The sequence below is a fragment of the Podarcis melisellensis genome (genome assembly GCF_964234715.1).
Source record: "Podarcis melisellensis genome assembly, chromosome: 15".
Taxonomy (NCBI): Eukaryota; Metazoa; Chordata; class Lepidosauria; order Squamata; family Lacertidae; genus Podarcis; species Podarcis melisellensis.
Genome location: NC_138532.1, coordinates 24,472,847 through 24,493,910, shown reverse-complemented (window position 1 = coordinate 24,493,910; position 21,064 = coordinate 24,472,847). Strand labels below are relative to the sequence as shown.

The following is a 21,064-nucleotide window of genomic DNA, read 5'->3' as shown; positions in this document are numbered from 1 at the left end:
TTGAAGCTAGAATTGTAAGGACTTTAGTGAAAACTCAAAGCAGTTTAATAGTAATTTCCTTTCCATAAATTGAACCCTGGGAAGAGTGTTGGGGCCGAGGGCTGGGAGAGGAGAGGAGGAATCTGTAACTGAGATTTGTCAGCACCTTCACCAATAAATTAATAGAATTAGGAGGGGGCGGGGAGAGAGTAAACTGGATTAAACTGAATTTATTTGGGAGGGTTTTTTTACACATGTATCCTGCCATTCTTCCACCTTGGTACCCAAGTCAGCCTACAGGTGGCTCTCAGGCAGTCTCCCATCCAGGCACTGACCAGATCCAAACCTGCTTAGCTTCACCAGGGCTGTGGCCTCTTGTGCCTTTTGATCATAAGTCCCATCTCTCAGGCAAAGTGCATTTCATTCTTGCTTAAAACTCTCCAGTGGGAAGTTCCTACAACTACAGCATGAGGACTGGCGGCTTGTTGTGTGAAACTGGATACTGCCGATGCTTGTTATCCCCTCAGGCCCAGGGATGGTTCCTGCTCCTGGTCAAACAAGTGCATAGTGGCCAAATGCTGCATATGTGAACTGGGTGTGGTTGAAAATGAGCAGGACGCAGCCAGGGCAGAATTCCATCTCGTGGTTCATGCCAACCCGAGTATCTGTGCTAGGCTGGGAGGCATGTTTTGAATCGAAGGGGCATTTGCCGCTATTTGAACCTACCTGAAATCTCCTTATCTTCTTCTGTCTCCCTTCCTGCTTAGCTCTGGCCACTGTTAACTTTCAGAAGATGGAGCCGGGTATCCTGTCATACCTTGACACAATGCAGGTAAGTACAAAGCATTCAAGGGGTAGATATGCTGTTCTACTGCCCTTGTATGTGGTGCTTCAGGGCTCTGAAAAAGAGTGCTGGAAAAGCAGGGAGGAAGCCGCCTTGTCTGTGAAAACCTGGCTATTGAGTATACATTGGTACCCTGTTTGTCGAACTTAATCTGTTCCGGGAGTCCGTTCGACACTTACTTCCAGGTTTGTGGCATTCGGAACCTGATTTGTTCAGAAGCCAAGCCGTTCGACAACCAAGGTACCACTGTAATGCATTTGGAAGATAAATAATCCTTCACTGGCACTCTTTAGGCATAGCTTCTTGAGTTGGAATATTTTGAGTTGTGCCTAAGAGTTCCCTTAAGGAAGTTGGTTTTGTCCTTCAAAGCCTTTAAACCAGGAGTAGGGAACCTTAAGTCCCAGGGGTCGAATGTGGTCCTCCCATCCTCTCTACCTGGCCCTCCAAATTATAGAGTATAGAGGTGTGTATGCAGAAACTAGTATACTGCACAAAGGTAAAATTTGCATTTGTTGCTCCACCCACTTTTTCTTCTCACACTGCCCACCATCAGGATGTGGCCCAAAAAAAGGCTGCCCAGAAGGGAATGTGGCTGAAGAAGACAGTCCCTCACTCCTGTCTTGAACAGTCTTTCTGCTTGTTGCTGCCAAGACGCCATCAAGAACCTGATTTAAAAGTTGACTGGCCCAGCTTGTGAGTGTTGGACCTGGTGCTGGGATACCTCAGCTCAGATCCTCCTTCGCAGAGGATTCACTGGAACAAAACCAGAACCCTCCCTTCCTCCTTCTTTCCGCCTTTCTCTTCTCTCACCTCTATTTCTTCTCTGTTAAAAAAAAAAGGAAAAGCCCCGCCACACCCACACAGCAAGTCTGTAAACACACCAGACAAAGCACTTTGCACACCAGAAAAACCGTGAAACCTGCAGTTGTAAAAGCCAGCTCCCATTATTCTGTGCAACTTTCCCAACCAACCTGGCCAAAAAGCAAAAGCAAGACTAGAGCCATATAGCTGAATTTGCTTCCACCCCAGGGACTTACTTGAGTGCATCCATTGACTTTCCTCTGAAGAGAGAAAATCAGTGGTGGTTGCTGTAATAGTCGTGCACTTGGGGGAAGGATAGGACCTACCTACTGCTGACACGCCTTTGCTTGGCCTTCTCCAATGTGAGTTCCAAAAGTTCTGTGTATGTGACTTTGTGTGGGTTTTTCCCCCTGCATGTATGAAATGTACCTCTAAGCTGGAGTTGCCAGCATGGTGCCATCCAGGTTTTCTGGAACTACAACTCCCATCTTCCCCAGCTAGCATGGGCAGCGGTCAAGAACGATGGCCGTTGTGGTGCAGCAACCCCTGCTCTAAGCACAGGTGTGTACACACCCACCCACACCCTTCAATTCCTGTCATATGCAAGGTCGCTATCAGGTTGTGCCCTGCAGACTAATGGTCCTGGTAACAGCATACGCATTAGAGTGGCTCAGGCATGTGGGTCACAAGTGTGTTCAGGCCTCTTCTGAGCAATTTGGACAGCAGGGAGAGGTTCAACCTATGTCTGTCTCTCAGCGGTGCAGGAGGAACAGTAGGAATGCAGAATGCTAACCTCTTCATGGTAGATTGGCTTTGTCACAAAGCCACCAGCAAGGTGTGATTAAATCATTCCCCTCGCCTGAGTCGAATCTGCAGCATGAGGTCTGTGCTTGTCTATCCTTTTTAGTGCTTAACATATCTGAATGGCTGGTAATTCCTTTTCTAATATTGAGCAATCGATTAAGCAATTAAAGGGAACAAGACTTGGCAGGAGGAGGCCAGGCAATGCGGTTTCCGTTTTCTGGCAGGTGGGCCCTTCCTAGCCTAGCTTGTTTATTTTGTGGGGCGGCAGGGGGATGTTCTGGGGGCAGGGAGGGGGCAGAGCGGGCCATTACAAAGCCTGCTGCTGGCAATCTTTCTCTTCTGCACTGGAGGCTGCAATTTAATTATTCCAGCCCCAGGTTTCTCCACTCCCATTATTCCTCCTGCTTGGCTCAGTTCGTTGTCTTAGCCACAGACCATAACAGTCTTTGCTATGATTGATCCACAGCCAGAGGAAAGCCAGTGCACTGCAGGAGATCTTGTTTATAAAATAAAACTAATAATTAAAAACAAAATTGCAAAGCACAACAAAAATACTTCATTGTAGATTGTGTTGGCTGCAAACAACAACAACAATTATTCTGATGGTAAAGGCCTGAGTAAAAAGAGAGATGTCTAAAGCACAGAGTCACAGGTGCATGTCCATTTGGCAACGGTGCAAGAGTTCTACAGTGTTGGTGCAGCCACAATGAAGGCCCTGTTGATGGTGGGCCACAGGCTGAACACATGGCACCATCAGTAAGGCCTCATCAGCTCAGCACAGGGAGTAGGCAGGGATCTAGTGGACAATGAGGTCTCTAAGATAACCTAGTCTTGAGTTTTTTAGGGCTTTATAAACTAAGACCTTGGCCCAGTAAAAGTAAAAGTGGCTCAGTTGCACATATGCTAGCTGTGTATTTGAGGTTGATGGGGATCCTGGTAGCCAGGCAAGTTGGCAAGCCAGAGGCAGGTAGGGCAAGGAGCAGGCCCAATAAAAGTTGTGTTGGCTGGAGCTACCAAGGAAGAACAAGGTCACCTTCCCCAGCAACTAATGGGTTGCACTGAGGCAAGTTACCAGATCTGCAAGTTTTTTTATATTTGGCAGCCCCTGATTGGCCCTTAATCATCACCTGACTTCCCAGGCCCAGGGGATCACAGAATGGTTTCCATTTCACTTCACCAACCAGGAGCCTCAGTGGTGCATTGAGCCAGTGCTGGATCTTGTAGCAGGTGACACCCCATGTGTACTGAAGTCTCTGGCTGCTTGTAGCAGTTCTCATAACCTGCCAGGGAGGCCTGTTCCAGCCTTCTCAGCAGGAACTCACTTTACCAAGATGAGCTGGCCACTAGCTTTCATGACTTTGCTGTGTGTGCGTGTGCAGGAATTAAAGTAATGAAGGATAAGTCTGTCTACTGCAGACATTAACTAAACAGCTAAGCGAAGCCTCTGTGCCGAGCAATCATAGAAGGCCACTGCCTTAATGCCTTTCTTATGAGCACCTGCGGGTATTTGACTACTTGCTGTTGGAGTTAGAACAGCAGACCTGTGTCTGATCCAGCAAGCCAGTTCTTTTGTTTTTACTGTGCACCAGCATTATGGATTTGAGGTAATTGCCTTAGGTGGAAATAAGCTGCACATAACACACTGTGGTTTTTCTCACTGCTAGCAAATTCTCTCTAGCTACTGCTTCTGACTTGGTAGACCTGTAATTTGCTGCTTGCTTGCTCCCCTGGGATGAGGGCTTGGGGAGAGCACCTAAGTGACAAAGCCAAAGCGGAGCTGCTGGTGTGCCTGGCCCAAGAGATCTGGGACTTAGCTGCCACCACGCCAGGCTGCACACCAGCTCTCTGTTTCCTTTTAGTCTTAAAGCAGGCCTAATGATCCATTGCGGGGCTTAGTGAGCCCTGGTGGGCCACCAGATATGCAGCTTGGTGGCTTACGTACTGGGCAGGCCTGCCTGAAAGGCTTACTAGCTTCTCTGGGCTGGAGGAAGTCAGAGAGAGAAGCACACAGCCTGGAGTGACAACAGTGTGGCAGTTCCCCCATCTTTTTCCTTGGGGATGGAGAAGAAATTGGCAATGCGTTCTTGGCCCCTGTTGCAGCAGGAGTGAGAGTGTGAGCATCATCTCTGCCAGTGCCTCTTTTGAGCTTCTGCAAAGTGGCAGGAGGAAATTAGGAGGCTACATTCCAGCCACATAAAACTCCGAGGGTTGCATGTACTCACCTCTCATTCCAAAGGCATCCCAAGTGCAGCCAGGCACAAATATTTGAGCACAGCTGGTGAGTGGTGTGGCCAGGGGAGAATTCCTGGAAGTAGCTAGACAGTCCGGGGCCTGAGGTCCCCACTCCTCCTATGAACAATTATTGTAGGGAAACAGAGAGATCTCATCCACGAGGCATGTGTAGAAGAGGGTGGGGTGTGTGTAGGGTGTTTAAATTGGTATTCAAGGATTTATGGGGCTTTAGGGCTAAATTCACCACATACTGACTTCCCCTCCCTCAAACCAGGCAGAGTTGAGCTTCCTTTGTTTACTTGTTTTAGTCTTAGGTCTGGCTTAGTGCATTGAGTGTGCTTCTTGGATTGATGATTAGCAAAAGTAAAACCAGTAAAATACAATTGCATGTGGCAAGGAAGTCTTGAAATAAATGCAGCAGTGTTGGCAGCTACAAACCAGTGAAAGGGTCTTAAATAATATTTTAAAAGTATGGAAGAACAGGACCAGTTTGGCCGGGTGGCATCCTTGTTATCCTTTAGGTGGCGGCTAAACAGGTGTAGGGAGAGCATTTGACCATTTCAGTGCCACCACAGAAAACAACCTCCCACATACACACACAACTTCTGCCTGCTTAACCTCCCAATGAACACCCTGTTTCATGCTGTATGTTTCAAGCAGTCAACTCCTTGAGATTAGCCACATGATGGATTCCATTGCAGAAAGTTCTTCAGATGAAAATTGATATGGAACATTGGAGCATAGGAAGCTGCCAAACCAAGAGTCCATCTAGCTCTGTGTTGTCTATATTGACTGGTACCTGCCATCCAGGATTTCAGACACTGCATTCTCAGACCTTGCTGGAGGCTGAACCTAGGACTGTCAGCATTCAAAGCGGGTGCTTTGCCCTGAGTTACAGCCCTTTCCCATTTGCTGAAGAACGAGCAATGCTTGAAAACAACTTTGCCAAATTAGACATGTTTGTACAACCATGGTTATTGGAGCAGGAGCTCAGTGCCAAAGTGTTCAGCAGGGGCCAGGTTCAGTCCTTAGCCTCTCTGCTTAACGGATCTTTGGTGGAACACGATTCTGCTTGAGACCCAGAAAAGCCACCGCTAGCCTGAGCAGACAATCCTGCACTAGGTGGGCCGGGGGTCTGACCTTGCTATAAGGTGGTGTCATAAGCTGTTGTGCCTTATCCAGTTGTTGGGTGTGTTTTTCCAGGCAAGGCAAATGCATACTACTTGGATTTGTTGTCAACTGCCTGTTTACCGAAAGGTTCCGGGGCAGCGTGTACAAACGTGTGACGAAAAACTAATTCAACCACAACATATAAAATGCAAACAAACTGAAACTCAAAACAAACTAAAGGGCAAATGAGGACGAACAAAACCCTTAAAAATGCAGTAATGCTACACTGCTAAAATGCCTGGGCAAATGGGAAGGTCCCCTCCTGACACCCAAAAGTTGTCAATACCTCCCTGAGGGAAGGATCTAACCCATTCAATGTCTTGTCCCTTTTTAACAGGACAACATGCCCAAGATGGTGATGGAATACTGGACTGGATGGTTCGATAGCTGGGGAGGACCTCATAATGTGTTTGATGCAGATGGTGAGTTGCTGTTCTCCCTCATTTGCTCCACGTTCCCTTCTTCCCTTCCTCCTCCTCCTCTTATTTTTTCTTTTAGGGTCTGAATTGCTCATTGCCTGACACAGCTTGACCTCTCTCTTTACTTCTTTCAACCTCGTCAGATGAAATGGGTGGCACCCCAAGTAGGGGTGCTGCTTAATAGTTAGTTATCTCAGGGACAGGCCAACATGGTGCTCTCTGGTGCAACTCCCATAACACAGTCAACAGTGAAGGATGCTGTGAGTTTTAGTCCACCACCAACATCTGGAAGGTCACTGGTTCCTCACCCCTGCCTTATCTCTTGGCCAGGCACTGAATCTGATGGTGTTTAGGCACCAGGTGAAAAGTACCTCCCTTCTTAATGGCTTTGAATAGCTTTTTAATGACTCCTGTCGTGCTGCTGCTTTTAAATTGTTATGTGCTGCCGTTTAATTTCATTCTCGTAGATTTTTCTACATCCTAATGCAATGTTATCAGTTGCCTTGAGAATCTTGTGCTGAAAGGTGGGTGTAAAATGCTTTAATAAGATTAGCATTTTGTTTTTTTCTGGGGATGTTCAGGCTGAGTGGGGAAGGTAGGTCCCTTTGCTGAGAGGAATGGGGTTTTGAGTGGGGTGGGGAGTGGTATTGGTTTGTTTTTGCTTCAGGGTTTGTTTTTGCAAAGTAAGGACGAAGCACTCCTGTGCAAAATGAGTGTTATTGTTAGGCAGGAACTGAGCTTGCAAGGCAGCAGTGCCACATTGCAGAAGGGACTTCCCTGATCCCGATGTCTCCGTGGACGCTCGTTGTTTGTACTGCAGCAATACATCAAGGCAATTGCTAGCTCTGAGGCACTCTCAACCCTTTGCTTCCCTGCACAGAAATGATGGCAAACATTGAAAAAGCCATCAAAGCGGGGACATCCATCAACCTCTACATGTTCCACGGAGGCACTAACTTTGGTTTCATGAATGGTGCTCTGCATTTTGACGAGTACAAGGCAACCATCACCAGCTACGGTAAGGTGTCATTGACAGTGCATAATTAAACTGTGGAACTCACTGCCCTGGTAGGCAAGTTGCTGGCCACCAACCTGGATGGTTTCAAAAGAAGGCTTGACAAATTCATAGAGGAGAAGGCTATCAATGGCTACTATCCACAAAGGCTATACTGTGCATCCATGGTCAAAGGCAGTAATGCTTCTGAGGACTAGTTTCTGGAAATCACAGGAGGAGGAGAGTGGTCTTATGCTTGGTCCTTCTTGTGGGTTTCCCATGGGAATCACAGTTGGCCACTGTGAGAACAGGATGCTGGTCTAGGCAGTCCTGCAAACCAGGGCTCAGTGGCAGAGTCTTTGCTTTCCTTGCAGAACGGCTTCAGCTGAAAGGGCTGGTGAAAACCTCCAGCCCAAATCCTTCTCTGGCTGACAGCAGTTCCGCAAGGTTGTTGGCAAAGGGTCCCCCCACCCCCCTGCTGCCGCCTATCACCTGTCACTTGTCCCTTTTAAGAGAGATGTCAGAGGAGTGAGCCTGGAACCATTTTGCATGCAAAGTGTGTTCTCCCTCCCACTCAGCTCCTGTGCCACTGAGCTCCATCCCTCCACAAGTGGGTTGTTGATGTTTTGCACTCGTGCAGTGATTTTACTGATACGTGGTGGGAGGAGGGGAAGCTTGCCAAAAACGGCTGTGCTATTTATTTACTTAAGGCCATTTCTGCACCACTTACTACAGGGAAGTGCTAAGAGGCAAGGGGGTGTAAGGGGGGGCTGGAGGTCACTGAATCAAGTTCATCAGTTTTGTTGAATTAGTTGAACTAAACAGTTTTAGTTGGATTCAGAATAAATGTGCAATTTATCATTACTGTTTTGAATTATATTGTGTTATTTTTCTTAGTGGATTGTGCAAACCACTGTTCTGAATAATGCTTTTTATAGGGCAGCGTAGGGCACTGGGGATGAGTTTATGGAGCCAAGGGGGCGGTGGCTGGAAAAAGTTTGGGAACCACTGCTCTAATAGCTGGCCTTAAAGCTTAGGGAAGGATGGAGTACCAGAAGTCTCTAGCTTCCACCAGCCAGTCCTATTTCGCTTGGATTAAAGATGCAAGGAGTATTCACTCAGGAGGAATGAGCTTTCCTGGTTAAGTAAGGCAGCCTGGCATTTCCCCTGAGCCAGGCGTTCTTCCTAACTTTCACTACTGACCCTGCCTTTTCCCCCAGACTATGATGCCGTGCTGACCGAGTCCGGAGACTATACCTCCAAGTTTTTCAAACTGCGTGAGCTTTTCACGGGCCTTGCAGGTAATTCTGGGAATGCCATGTGATTGTGGGTGGGAGGAGGCGCACCGTCTCTGCTTCCTCCTAAGTGCCAGCCAGTGCCACAGGGGTGGAGCTTGGAAACTGGCTCCCCGACATGTGTGTGCCAGTCTCCCGCTGCTCCCCATGTAGCTACATCCTGTCGATTAGCCAGGAGCACTTTCCGAAGCACGAGGAGAGACAAAGGGAGCGGGGAGCATCTTGTTATGGAAATGGCCCTTTCAGCTGACTTCATAGCAGCGGGGAGAGTGCGGCCGCTAATAGCAGCGCCTGCCTGCCAGGGGAACGTTCCACGCCAGGGAACTTAAATGCAAATTGGAAAGAGGGAAACTGTTCAAATATCCTCTCCCCCCCCACCGTTTATTTTTGGGACTCCCGTCAGCAAGTTGATGTACCGCTCTTAAGGCTTGCCACACTTCTGCATGCCTAGAAAGTAGGGGTCCAAGTGGTTTTCCACCCGTCCCACACTTTCTAAGCATGTGCCCAAGCAGTTTTCCCCTTGCCCCGCTTTTTCCAGGAGAAGTCCACTTTTTAGCTCTAAATCAGAGCAAACATCAATCTGGAGAAAACCCCAATTGCCATTTGCTCCGATTGAAACAGTGTGTTTTCCGCTGGGGAAAGCAGCAGAACAAGAGGAAGTGCGGATAAGCCCTTCATTTCTTCACCACTCACAGTCCTGCGTCAGGCATTGTCTTTGAATAGGCTCACTCAAGGCAAAGTTGTGGGCAAAAGACTGCCTCTGAGACGGTACTGAGCTAAAAGTGCATATTTAACTAGATCTCAATTTTTGCGAGTGTCTTCATTTTATTAAAATCACCTCCTGTTTCTTGCATATATTCCCCCCCCCCCTTGTCAATGGAGGCTGTCTAGCACCTTTTGTTCCCTTGGCGGGGCTGCCTGCCGCTCCTGCTCCTGCTGTTGTTGCTGCTTCTTGGTGTTATTTTCATCTTTCTACATTTCCAACCTCAGTGTTCTCTGCCTCATTTGCCCTCACTGACCATTAACGCTTTTGATTGCGGTGACCCATGCGGTCTTTTGTCAGTGATGCCGAAACAACAGGTTCTGAGTCTGAGATTAGGTTAACCCAGTTGCCCATATACAAAACCATGTGGGGCACCACAGCCTATTAGATTAAATCATGGTGAGGGAAAGTGAGGCCAGGGAGACTAAGGGCAATGAAGAAGAAGAATAGTGAGAAGACACAGTAAAAAAATGGAAACAAACTGGAGTTGAAGCACACTGGGAAATCACAAATGTTTGGGTTGGGGTTTTTTCCGCCAGGGTGGTGTTAGTTCAGGTGTGGAGAATATGCTAATTTCAAAGCCAATAGCAATTTGGGGTACTTGAGAAGTCACTTTTTTTTCTTTTTAAAAAAGATATGCCTCGTCCTCTACCTCCTATAATCTTAAACAAGGCATCGTATGGGGCGATCCTGATGCAGCAGTATATCTCCCTGTGGGAGGTGCTGCCATCTCTGGTAGAGGTATGTACTTATTTTTATTTTTGGGGGGTGGGACCCCGGACTACAGTCTATAAGAAGGAACGCCACATGGCCACTTCTGGCTTTCAAGGCTAGTCTTGTCGCAAAATGTGCTGTGTGTATAGCTCAAAACAGTGTGGCAAAGACTACTTCCCAACAGGAAGAGGCTTTGTGATGAGTTCCCAACATCCATGCTTAAAGCTTGTCAACTGCAATATCTGTTGACTGCTTGCATGCAAATATAACGTTTACGTGTCTCCAATATATACTAGACTACGATTAGCAAGGTGTGAACATGCAGGTGTGAGCCAGTCCTAAAACCCTTTCATTGTTGGAATTGAGCCCTTCCTTTCCACACACTCAGAACTAAGCACACAAAAGCAGCGTAAGCTAATGGCTAGGGATGTTTCAAGCGTTTCACTAACGGAATGGTCAAGAGCACGGTCAGGGTAAGCAGAGTTCTGTTTACAGCCTGCTGTAAATGGGGCTGTGCTCTCCCTGATTCTGTGGTCCATTGCCCTCCCCTTTCCCTGATCAAGGCTCCCCAGAAACTTAGCTACACCCAGTCCCCTTTGGAGCATTTCCTCCCCAAAAGGTACCGGGCTAGGACTTCTGGTCTCCTCACCATCAGTGTGAAATGGCTTTTATTTATTTTTTTGCTTGTTTGTTTATTGAATTTATATTCTGCCCTATACCCGGAGGTCTCAGGGTGGCTCACAGAACAAAACCAGAATGCAAAACCACAAAATATATAATCAAAATAAAAACAACCCAGTAACTGCCCCCCAACCACTTTTGAAAGGGCATAGGATGTCAATCAGATCAACCAAAGGCCTAGTTAAAAAGTAACGTTTTTGCCTTGCGCCTAAAGGTGTATAATGAAGGCACCAGGCGAATTTCCCTGGGGAGAGCATTCCACAGACAGGGAGCCGCTGCAGATAAGGCCCGTTCTCATGTTGCCACCCTCTGGACCTCATGTATGTCTGATTCACACTGAGGAGAAGGCCCCCGGAAATTCATTTTCCTGCTAAGGATCTGGGACTTGTAGTCGCAGTCAAGTAAGGAAAGACCCTCTTCCGGAGATGGAGAAATTGACACCTCTGCATTCCCTTTGTCTCAATATAAGGGAATTTAATCTGACAAATACACGGACCAAGAAACCCAGATGAAATCATCTGGACTCAAGTTAAGATTCTGTCTGCTCACCCCAGGGTTGGGGGGCATGTTCATAAAGCTGTTTTACTGTGGGGAGAGAGAGAGAGAGAGAGAGAGAGAGAGAGAGAGAGAGAGAGAGAACGAACTATCAAACTGCATGGAACATATTCCTGAGTTAAGACACGCTTAGGATTTTGTTGAAAGTTTGCGATTTCTGCTTTGCAGCCCTTGAAATCCGAGCATCCTATTAACATGGAGAACCTCCCGGTGAACAATGGGAACGGGCAAGCTTTTGGATATATCCTGTACGAGACTGTCATACCTGGCGGAGGAGAGCTCCATTCACATGACCATGTCCGGGACAGAGCACAGGTGGAGATTGTAGTTGGGTTAAGTCAGCAGCCTCTGCTGAGGGTCTGGGATGGGTGGGGAAGACGTTAATGTTACTTTAATTAACTGAGTGACCATAATGCAACCTTGTAAATAGGAGCATGAAAGAAAAATATATGGGTTGCAATAGGAAATGTGGAGAACTCTGTCCCTCCTGCAGTATCCAGTTTCATTTTTATTCTGGATGTAGAAGGGAGGGCTGTCCTCTTGACATCCTGCTTGGTTTCTGTGCTGGCTACAGAAGAGGTTTCAAGCAGGAAGTCTCTCCCAGCCCTACCTGGAGATACCAGGGATTGAACCTGGCGCCTTCTGCCTACAGAGCAGATGTTGAGCCGAGCTACAGCCCTTCCCTATGCCTGCTGTGGGTGATGGAAGTTGGAATCCAGCAACACCTTGGGGGCTTTAGCAGGTGAGCCACTCCTGGCTTAAGCACAAGGCTGCTGTAAGGCTATTCTCAGAATGAAGACGTGTCAAATCCCTGACGTCTCACTAGCTTCCCACACACCACTCCCTCCCATTCTCTGTGGAACCTAAGTGTTTTTAGACATGTGCTTAAAGGTAGGGATGTTTCCAGGCTGCCTCCATTTTGCGTGTGTGCCCATTCCTAAGTCTTTTATACGTCCCATTTTTGCATCAGTTTGTGATTTAAACAGAATAATTAGTAGGAAGACTTGTATCCACTTAAGTATTTAAATAGGCGTTTTATCTCAGTATGTGCATTTCTAAACATACTTTATCCTAAAATAAGTATTTTTTAAAATGCATTTTTGGGTACCTTTTACAGGTTGAGAACTGTATTGTAAAGATTCAGAGAAGAGAGGGGAATAGGCACAGAGATGGTGACTTTCATTGGTCCTCATCCCTGTGCTTTTGAAGATGGAGGAGCTACCAAGAGGGCCCCTTCTGCTGATATTTACACCCGAGAGGCTCTTTGGGGAAGAAGGTGGTCCTTCGGATACCGTATTTTTCGCACGATTGGACGCACCGGACCATAGGACGCACCTAGTTTTCAGGGGGGGAAATCAAGGAAAAAATATGATTCCCCCCCCCCCCCGCAGCTCTGGGAGCAGTGGACAGGTTGCACGCAGCCTGTGCGCTACTCCAAGACCTTCTCCCTGCTTTTGCGGGAGGTGGCGGAATTCCCCCACCTCCCGCAAAAGCCCACAGGAGCCCCGCTTGACTCCCGCGGGCTTTTCGACCAGGAGGGAGAAGGGACTGAAACGGCCAGTCAGTCCCTTCTCCCTCCTTGGGCAAAAGCCGCAAAGAGCTGCGCGCTCTTTAAAGGCTGCGCGGCTCTTGCAGGCTTTTCTGCGAGGTGGGGGAATTCCCCCACCTCCTAGAAAAGCCCGCAGAAGCCACAGAGCCTCTTTAAAGAGCACACGGCTTTTGCCTGCTTTTGCGGGAGGTGGGGGAATTCCCCCATCTCCCGCAAAAGCCCGGAGGAGGGAGAAGGGACTGACTCGGCCAGTCAGTCCCTTCTCCGTCCTTGGGGAAAAGCCCCCAAGAGCCGTGCGCTCTTTAAAGGGTGCGCGGCTCCTGCGGGCTTTTCTAGGAGGTGGGGGAATTCCCCCACCTCCTGGAAAAGCCAGCAAAGCCGTGCAGCACCTTTAAAGAGCGCACGGCTTTTGCCTGCTTTTGCGGGAGGTGGGGGAATTCCCCCATCTCCTGCAAAAGCCCGAAGGAGGGAGAAGGGACTGACTCGGCCAGTCAGTCCCTTCTCCCTCCTTGGGGAAAAGCCCCCAAGAGCTGCGCGCTCTTTAAAGGCTGCGCAGCTCTTGCAGGCTTTTCTGCGAGGTGGGGGAATTCCCCCACCTCCTGGAAAAGCCAGCAAAGCCGTGCAGCTCCTTTAAAGAGCGCACGGCTTTTGCCTGCTTTTGCGGGAGGTGGGGGAATTCCCCCATCTCCCGCAAAAGCCCACAGGAGGGAGAAGGGACTGACTCGGCCAGTCAGTCCCTTCTCCGTCCTTGGGGAAAAGCCCCCAAGAGCCGTGCGCTCTTTAAAGGGTGCGCGGCTCCTGCGGGCTTTTCTAGGAGGTGGGGGAATTCCCCCACCTCGCAGAAAAGCCTGCAGAAGCCACGGAGCCCCTTTAAAGAGCACACGGCTTTTGCCTGCTTTTGCGGGAGGTGGGGGAATTCCCCCATCTCCCGCAAAAGCCCGCAGGAGGGAGAAGGGACTGACTCGGCCAGTCAGTCCCTTCTCCGTCCTTGGGGAAAAGCCCCCAAGAGCCGTGCGCTCTTTAAAGGGTGCGCGGCTCCTGCGGGCTTTTCTAGGAGGTGGGGGAATTCCCCCACCTCCTAGAAAAGCCCGCAGGAGCCGCGCACCCTTTAAAGAGCGCACGGCTTTTGCCTGCTTTTGCGGGAGGTGGGGGAATTCCCCCATCTCCCGCAAAAGCCCACAGGAGGGAGAAGGGACTGACTCGGCCAGTCAGTCCCTTCTCCGTCCTTGGGGAAAAGCCCCCAAGAGCCGTGCGCTCTTTAAAGGGTGCGCGGCTCCTGCGGGCTTTTCTAGGAGGTGGGGGAATTCCCCCACCTCGCAGAAAAGCCTGCAGAAGCCACGGAGCCCCTTTAAAGAGCACACGGCTTTTGCCTGCTTTTGCGGGAGGTGGGGGAATTCCCCCATCGCCCGCAAAAGCCCGCAGGAGGGAGAAGGGACTGACTCGGCCAGTCAGTCCCTTCTCCGTCCTTGGGGAAAAGCCCCCAAGAGCCGTGCGCTCTTTAAAGGGTGCGCGGCTCCTGCGGGCTTTTCTAGGAGGTGGGGGAATTCCCCCACCTCCTAGAAAAGCCCGCAGGAGCCGCGCACCCTTTAAAGAGCGCACGGCTTTTGCCTGCTTTTGCGGGAGGTGGGGGAATTCCCCCATCTCCCGCAAAAGCCCACAGGAGGGAGAAGGGACTGACTCGGCCAGTCAGTCCCTTCTCCGTCCTTGGGGAAAAGCCCCCAAGAGCCGTGCGCTCTTTAAAGGGTGCGCGGCTCCTGCGGGCTTTTCTAGGAGGTGGGGGAATTCCCCCACCTCCTAGAAAAGCCCGCAGGAGCCGCGCACCCTTTAAAGAGCGCACGGCTTTTGCCTGCTTTTGCGGGAGGTGGGGGAATTCCCCCATCTCCTGCAAAAGCCCGAAGGAGGGAGAAGGGACTGACTCGGCCAGTCAGTCCCTTCTCCCTCCTTGGGGAAAAGCCCCCAAGAGCTGCGCGCTCTTTAAAGGCTGCGCAGCTCTTGCAGGCTTTTCTGCGAGGTGGGGGAATTCCCCCACCTCCTAGAAAAGCCTGCAGAAGCCACGGAACCTCTTTAAAGAGCACACGGCTTTTGCCTGCTTTTGCGGGAGGTGGGGGAATTCCCCCATCTCCCGCAAAAGCCCACAGGAGGGTTGGAGAGTAGCGGGAAGGCGTCGCGCGCCTTCCTGCTGCCCCCCATCCTCTGGGGCTGGCGATGGGGGAAGCGCTGCTTTCCCCCCCGCCAGCCTCAAAGCCGGGTTGGAGAGTAGCGGGAAGGCGTCGCGCGCCTTCCTGCTGCCCCCCATCCTCTGGGGCTGGCGATGGGGGAAGCGCTGCTTTCCCCCCCCCGCCAGCCTCAAAGCCGGGTTGGAGAGTAGCGGGAAGGCGTCGCGCGCCTTCCTGCTGCCCCCCATCCTCTGGGGCTGGCGATGGGGGAAGCGCTGCTTTCCCCCCCGCCAGCCTCAAAGCCGGGTTGGAGAGTAGCGGGAAGGCGTCGCGCGCCTTCCTGCTGCCCCCCATCCTCTGGGGCTGGCGATGGGGGAAGCGCTGCTTTCCCCACCGCCAGCCTCAAAGAGCAGACTCTCCTGGCTTCAGCGGAAGCAACGCGAAGCCTCTGTAGCGCAGGCTTCGGAGGCTTTGCCTTGCTATCGCTGAAGCCAGGGAGCCTGCATTCGCTCCATAGGACGCACACACATTTCCCCTTCATTTTTGGAGGGGAAAAAGTGCGTCCTATAGAGCGAAAAATACGGTACTTATTTTGTGATTGCATAGTGTACCTCAGATAAAAGCACCCGATGAAGTACCTTGGCAGCAGATTGTAACCCAGAGGGAGGTTTATATGGAAAGAGGCATAGCGTCAGGTATCAGCCACCCAAACATATCTGTTGATCCTGCATAATCTGGATTCTTTAATAAATGTGTTTTCCCCTATTCTTAAGTGCTGTTTAAATGATTATCATAATAAGCTTACGGTCAGAGCTTGGAAGAGACCCCAGCCATCCCTGTTGCCACAGGAGCCCCGCTTGACTCCCGCGGGCTTTTCGACCAGGAGGGAGAAGGGACTGAAACGGCCAGTCAGTCCCTTCTCCCTCCTTGGGCAAAAGCCGCAAAGAGCTGCGCGCTCTTTAAAGGCTGCGCGGCTCTTGCAGGCTTTTCTGCGAGGTGGGGGAATTCCCCCACCTCCTAGAAAAGCCCGCAGAAGCCACAGAGCCTCTTTAAAGAGCACACGGCTTTTGCCTGCTTTTGCGGGAGGTGGGGGAATTCCCCCATCTCCCGCAAAAGCCCGGAGGAGGGAGAAGGGACTGACTCGGCCAGTCAGTCCCTTCTCCGTCCTTGGGGAAAAGCCCCCAAGAGCCGTGCGCTCTTTAAAGGGTGCGCGGCTCCTGCGGGCTTTTCTAGGAGGTGGGGGAATTCCCCCACCTCCTGGAAAAGCCAGCAAAGCCGTGCAGCACCTTTAAAGAGCGCACGGCTTTTGCCTGCTTTTGCGGGAGGTGGGGGAATTCCCCCATCTCCTGCAAAAGCCCGAAGGAGGGAGAAGGGACTGACTCGGCCAGTCAGTCCCTTCTCCCTCCTTGGGGAAAAGCCCCCAAGAGCTGCGCGCTCTTTAAAGGCTGCGCAGCTCTTGCAGGCTTTTCTGCGAGGTGGGGGAATTCCCCCACCTCCTGGAAAAGCCAGCAAAGCCGTGCAGCTCCTTTAAAGAGCGCACGGCTTTTGCCTGCTTTTGCGGGAGGTGGGGGAATTCCCCCATCTCCCGCAAAAGCCCACAGGAGGGAGAAGGGACTGACTCGGCCAGTCAGTCCCTTCTCCGTCCTTGGGGAAAAGCCCCCAAGAGCCGTGCGCTCTTTAAAGGGTGCGCGGCTCCTGCGGGCTTTTCTAGGAGGTGGGGGAATTCCCCCACCTCGCAGAAAAGCCTGCAGAAGCCACGGAGCCCCTTTAAAGAGCACACGGCTTTTGCCTGCTTTTGCGGGAGGTGGGGGAATTCCCCCATCTCCCGCAAAAGCCCGCAGGAGGGAGAAGGGACTGACTCGGCCAGTCAGTCCCTTCTCCGTCCTTGGGGAAAAGCCCCCAAGAGCCGTGCGCTCTTTAAAGGGTGCGCGGCTCCTGCGGGCTTTTCTAGGAGGTGGGGGAATTCCCCCACCTCCTAGAAAAGCCCGCAGGAGCCGCGCACCCTTTAAAGAGCGCACGGCTTTTGCCTGCTTTTGCGGGAGGTGGGGGAATTCCCCCATCTCCCGCAAAAGCCCACAGGAGGGAGAAGGGACTGACTCGGCCAGTCAGTCCCTTCTCCGTCCTTGGGGAAAAGCCCCCAAGAGCCGTGCGCTCTTTAAAGGGTGCGCGGCTCCTGCGGGCTTTTCTAGGAGGTGGGGGAATTCCCCCACCTCGCAGAAAAGCCTGCAGAAGCCACGGAGCCCCTTTAAAGAGCACACGGCTTTTGCCTGCTTTTGCGGGAGGTGGGGGAATTCCCCCATCGCCCGCAAAAGCCCGCAGGAGGGAGAAGGGACTGACTCGGCCAGTCAGTCCCTTCTCCGTCCTTGGGGAAAAGCCCCCAAGAGCCGTGCGCTCTTTAAAGGGTGCGCGGCTCCTGCGGGCTTTTCTAGGAGGTGGGGGAATTCCCCCACCTCCTAGAAAAGCCCGCAGGAGCCGCGCACCCTTTAAAGAGCGCACGGCTTTTGCCTGCTTTTGCGGGAGGTGGGGGAATTCCCCCATCTCCCGCAAAAGCCCACAGGAGGGAGAAGGGACTGACTCGGCCAGTCAGTCCCTTCTCCGTCCTTGGGGAAAAGCCCCCAAGAGCCGTGCGCTCTTTAAAGGGTGCGCGGCTCCTGCGGGCTTTTCTAGGAGGTGGGGGAATTCCCCCACCTCCTAGAAAAGCCCGCAGGAGCCGCGCACCCTTTAAAGAGCGCACGGCTTTTGCCTGCTTTTGCGGGAGGTGGGGGAATTCCCCCATCTCCTGCAAAAGCCCGAAGGAGGGAGAAGGGACTGACTCGGCCAGTCAGTCCCTTCTCCCTCCTTGGGGAAAAGCCCCCAAGAGCTGCGCGCTCTTTAAAGGCTGCGCAGCTCTTGCAGGCTTTTCTGCGAGGTGGGGGAATTCCCCCACCTCCTAGAAAAGCCTGCAGAAGCCACGGAACCTCTTTAAAGAGCACACGGCTTTTGCCTGCTTTTGCGGGAGGTGGGGGAATTCCCCCATCTCCCGCAAAAGCCCACAGGAGGGTTGGAGAGTAGCGGGAAGGCGTCGCGCGCCTTCCTGCTGCCCCCCATCCTCTGGGGCTGGCGATGGGGGAAGCGCTGCTTTCCCCCCCGCCAGCCTCAAAGCCGGGTTGGAGAGTAGCGGGAAGGCGTCGCGCGCCTTCCTGCTGCCCCCCATCCTCTGGGGCTGGCGATGGGGGAAGCGCTGCTTTCCCCCCCGCCAGCCTCAAAGCCGGGTTGGAGAGTAGCGGGAAGGCGTCGCGCGCCTTCCTGCTGCCCCCCATCCTCTGGGGCTGGCGATGGGGGAAGCGCTGCTTTCCCCACCGCCAGCCTCAAAGAGCAGACTCTCCTGGCTTCAGCGGAAGCAACGCGAAGCCTCTGTAGCGCAGGCTTCGGAGGCTTTGCCTTGCTATCGCTGAAGCCAGGGAGCCTGCATTCGCTCCATAGGACGCACACACATTTCCCCTTCATTTTTGGAGGGGAAAAAGTGCGTCCTATAGAGCGAAAAATACGGTACTTATTTTGTGATTGCATAGTGTACCTCAGATAAAAGCACCCGATGAAGTACCTTGGCAGCAGATTGTAACCCAGAGGGAGGTTTATATGGAAAGAGGCATAGCGTCAGGTATCAGCCACCCAAACATATCTGTTGATCCTGCATAATCTGGATTCTTTAATAAATGTGTTTTCCCCTATTCTTAAGTGCTGTTTAAATGATTATCATAATAAGCTTACGGTCAGAGCTTGGAAGAGACCCCAGCCATCCCTGTTGCCACTGGGGGAGGGGGAATTTCTGCTCCTCCCTCCAGCCCCTAAATCCCCTTCTAATCCTTTGGATTTTCACAACTGACAAATGAGGCTCTGGCTGTTTCTTTTCCCACAGGTGTTTCTTAATACTCTGCATATTGGCTACCTTGATTACGTCAAACACCAGTTGTCAATTCCTGATGGGCAGGTAAGCAGTCGGAAGGATTAAGAGTGAGTTGCAGGCAACAAGTGCCATTTGTATCTCTTTCCCAGATGTTTTCTGGTGGGTGCCCTTGCACCGGTTTCTGCTGGCATGCCAGGCAAGTTGAATCCAGCAAGTTGAATCTTAATTTCAGCGGGTCTGCTCTCGGGGCTCATCCAGACTTCCTTTTGTGCTGTGTTTCTAGGCACAAGTCCAACCTTTACAGCTCCATGTCTGAGCCGTTTGATTATTATTATTTTCTCCCAGCATTTGAAAAACCCATGTTTTCTCCCTGAATTGGAGCAAACCGCAATCAGGTTTTACATAGATTGCCATTTCCTCCAAATCAGTGGTAAAACGTGAGTTTTCCTGGGAAAAGTGCCAGGACAAAAAAACAACAACCCTTGCTCAGACATGGAGTTTTATAGCGCCTGGAAAGATAGCACAATGGAAAAGGAAATCTGGATGAGCCCCAAGAGTAGATGCACAAAAATGTACTCTCCAACAACAGTATTTAGGTTTGCAGGCTGAACCTGCAACTCCACTGGCTGAACTTTCCCTGTAGCCAATTAAAATTGCCCCCAGAGACGAATTAGCTAGAGGTTTTAATGATAAATCTACTGATTAAACCCACTGAAGCTTGCTGCCCGAGTGTTTAAGCATACATTGTCTGCTGCTGATTTTATTTCCCAAGTTTGAAGATAGAAAATGGAAGCTCCCAGTGTGATCCATAGCCCACTTTTGCAAGAGATGAAATGACCAGTGTGTTGATCCCTTCATTTGATTTTTAAAAAGCCCCAACCACCTGATAAGTGTTTTCTTTTGTTTTTTTAAGTATGAAACTGCTTCACAAGTAGGAGATTGCTGGAGATTTCTTGATGACAAGCCAATAAGTGCTGCACCATAGCAGCTTCCGCTTTAACTTGCAGCCTTTTAGAGCTCAGCCCTAGAGAGGAATAGGTGTGCTAGGGTAAAGACAGATGGAACATTTTTACCTACTCAGGGCAAAGACAGATGCAACGTTATTAGAGCAGTGAGGCTGCTCTGGAAATGCTGAGAGCAATCCAATATTAAATCTGTCTTCACCCTAAGAGGCAGAGCAAATTCTCTTCCTGCCCATATTTCTGCATTTCTCTGTATCTCTTTGTTCTTAGATTAGGAACTGTCCTTAATTGTTCCTTGCAGGGATACAGGCAACTCCGGCTCCTTGTTGAGAATCGTGGGCGAGTCAACTATGGGCGCAATCTGAATAACCAGCGGAAAGGTGGGCTGGGCTACTTTCCCCCCCTTGTTACATTAATGCTAAAGAATCATGTTTTTAGTGGGTTGCTTCACCATTCTTTTCCCCCCTTCATTCTGGGGATACAATAAGCAGGACTCTATTTAACTCTCTGCTTTTAAATATATATATATACCACCACCCCCGGCAACTCCAAATTTTTGTGCCAACAGAAACTGAATTCTGTAACCTCTTTAGAGGAAATGAATAATTTATGCAAATCTTGCATAGTTGCTCTTACTTTGCATAATTTATTCTGCTTCTACTAGTTGCGGGGAGCAGCAGGAAATATTTCAAAATCCTGCCCCAAGCCATTGATACCTTAATCTATCTGGCTCCTGAGGTTTTAACAGGTAGTGCTCATGCACTTCGGAGTGTAACTTTGCAGTCAAAAGGACTAGAAACTTGCTTTTAAAAAAGAAACTAAAATCCTTAGCAAGCTGGATTCTGTGCCAAATATGACATTGTGTGTTTTTTCTTCATTCCCTAAGAATGCCAGCACATACTAGCCCTGTTTGTAATTATCTGAGAGTAACGGGATCACTGCCTTGTTGTAGTTTGTGTGGTAGGCCACACTGGTTTACCAACAAAGAACTAACACATAGGAGTTATGACACCCACTGCCACAGTTGGTAGCAAGGGTTATGGAGTTTTTTTGCCATTGAATTACCCTCCACAATAGGTTTTTAAGCAGGGAAGTTAGATGAACAGGTTCTCTAGTAGTAGATTTCCTGCAGTAACAGGGTGTTGGATTAGATTACCTTTGAGGAGTCTTCCAGCTCCTGTGGATGTCTGTTCAATACAGAAAAAAATAGCATTTAAAACAAATGATCTCCAAGGAAGCACACTCACCAAGTTGACCAAA

At 50.5% G+C, this 21,064-nt stretch overlaps 1 protein-coding gene across 3 annotated transcripts in view; it reads left to right on the top strand.

Moving 5' to 3' along the window:
* Nucleotides 1-21,064, top strand: part of LOC309357572 (beta-galactosidase-1-like protein 2) — a 73,914-nt gene that overhangs the window by 36,888 nt on the left and 15,962 nt on the right. For all 3 annotated transcript variants that reach the window (XM_081889808.1, XM_081889810.1, XM_081889809.1), the window contains exons 9-16: nt 747-811; nt 6,168-6,252; nt 7,130-7,267; nt 8,464-8,544; nt 9,936-10,042; nt 11,420-11,566; nt 18,855-18,926; nt 20,106-20,184. In XM_081889808.1, coding sequence (XP_081745934.1) covers nt 747-811; nt 6,168-6,252; nt 7,130-7,267; nt 8,464-8,544; nt 9,936-10,042; nt 11,420-11,566; nt 18,855-18,926; nt 20,106-20,184 — 774 coding nt within the window. The remainder of the gene's footprint in view (nt 1-746; nt 812-6,167; nt 6,253-7,129; nt 7,268-8,463; nt 8,545-9,935; nt 10,043-11,419; nt 11,567-18,854; nt 18,927-20,105; nt 20,185-21,064) is intronic.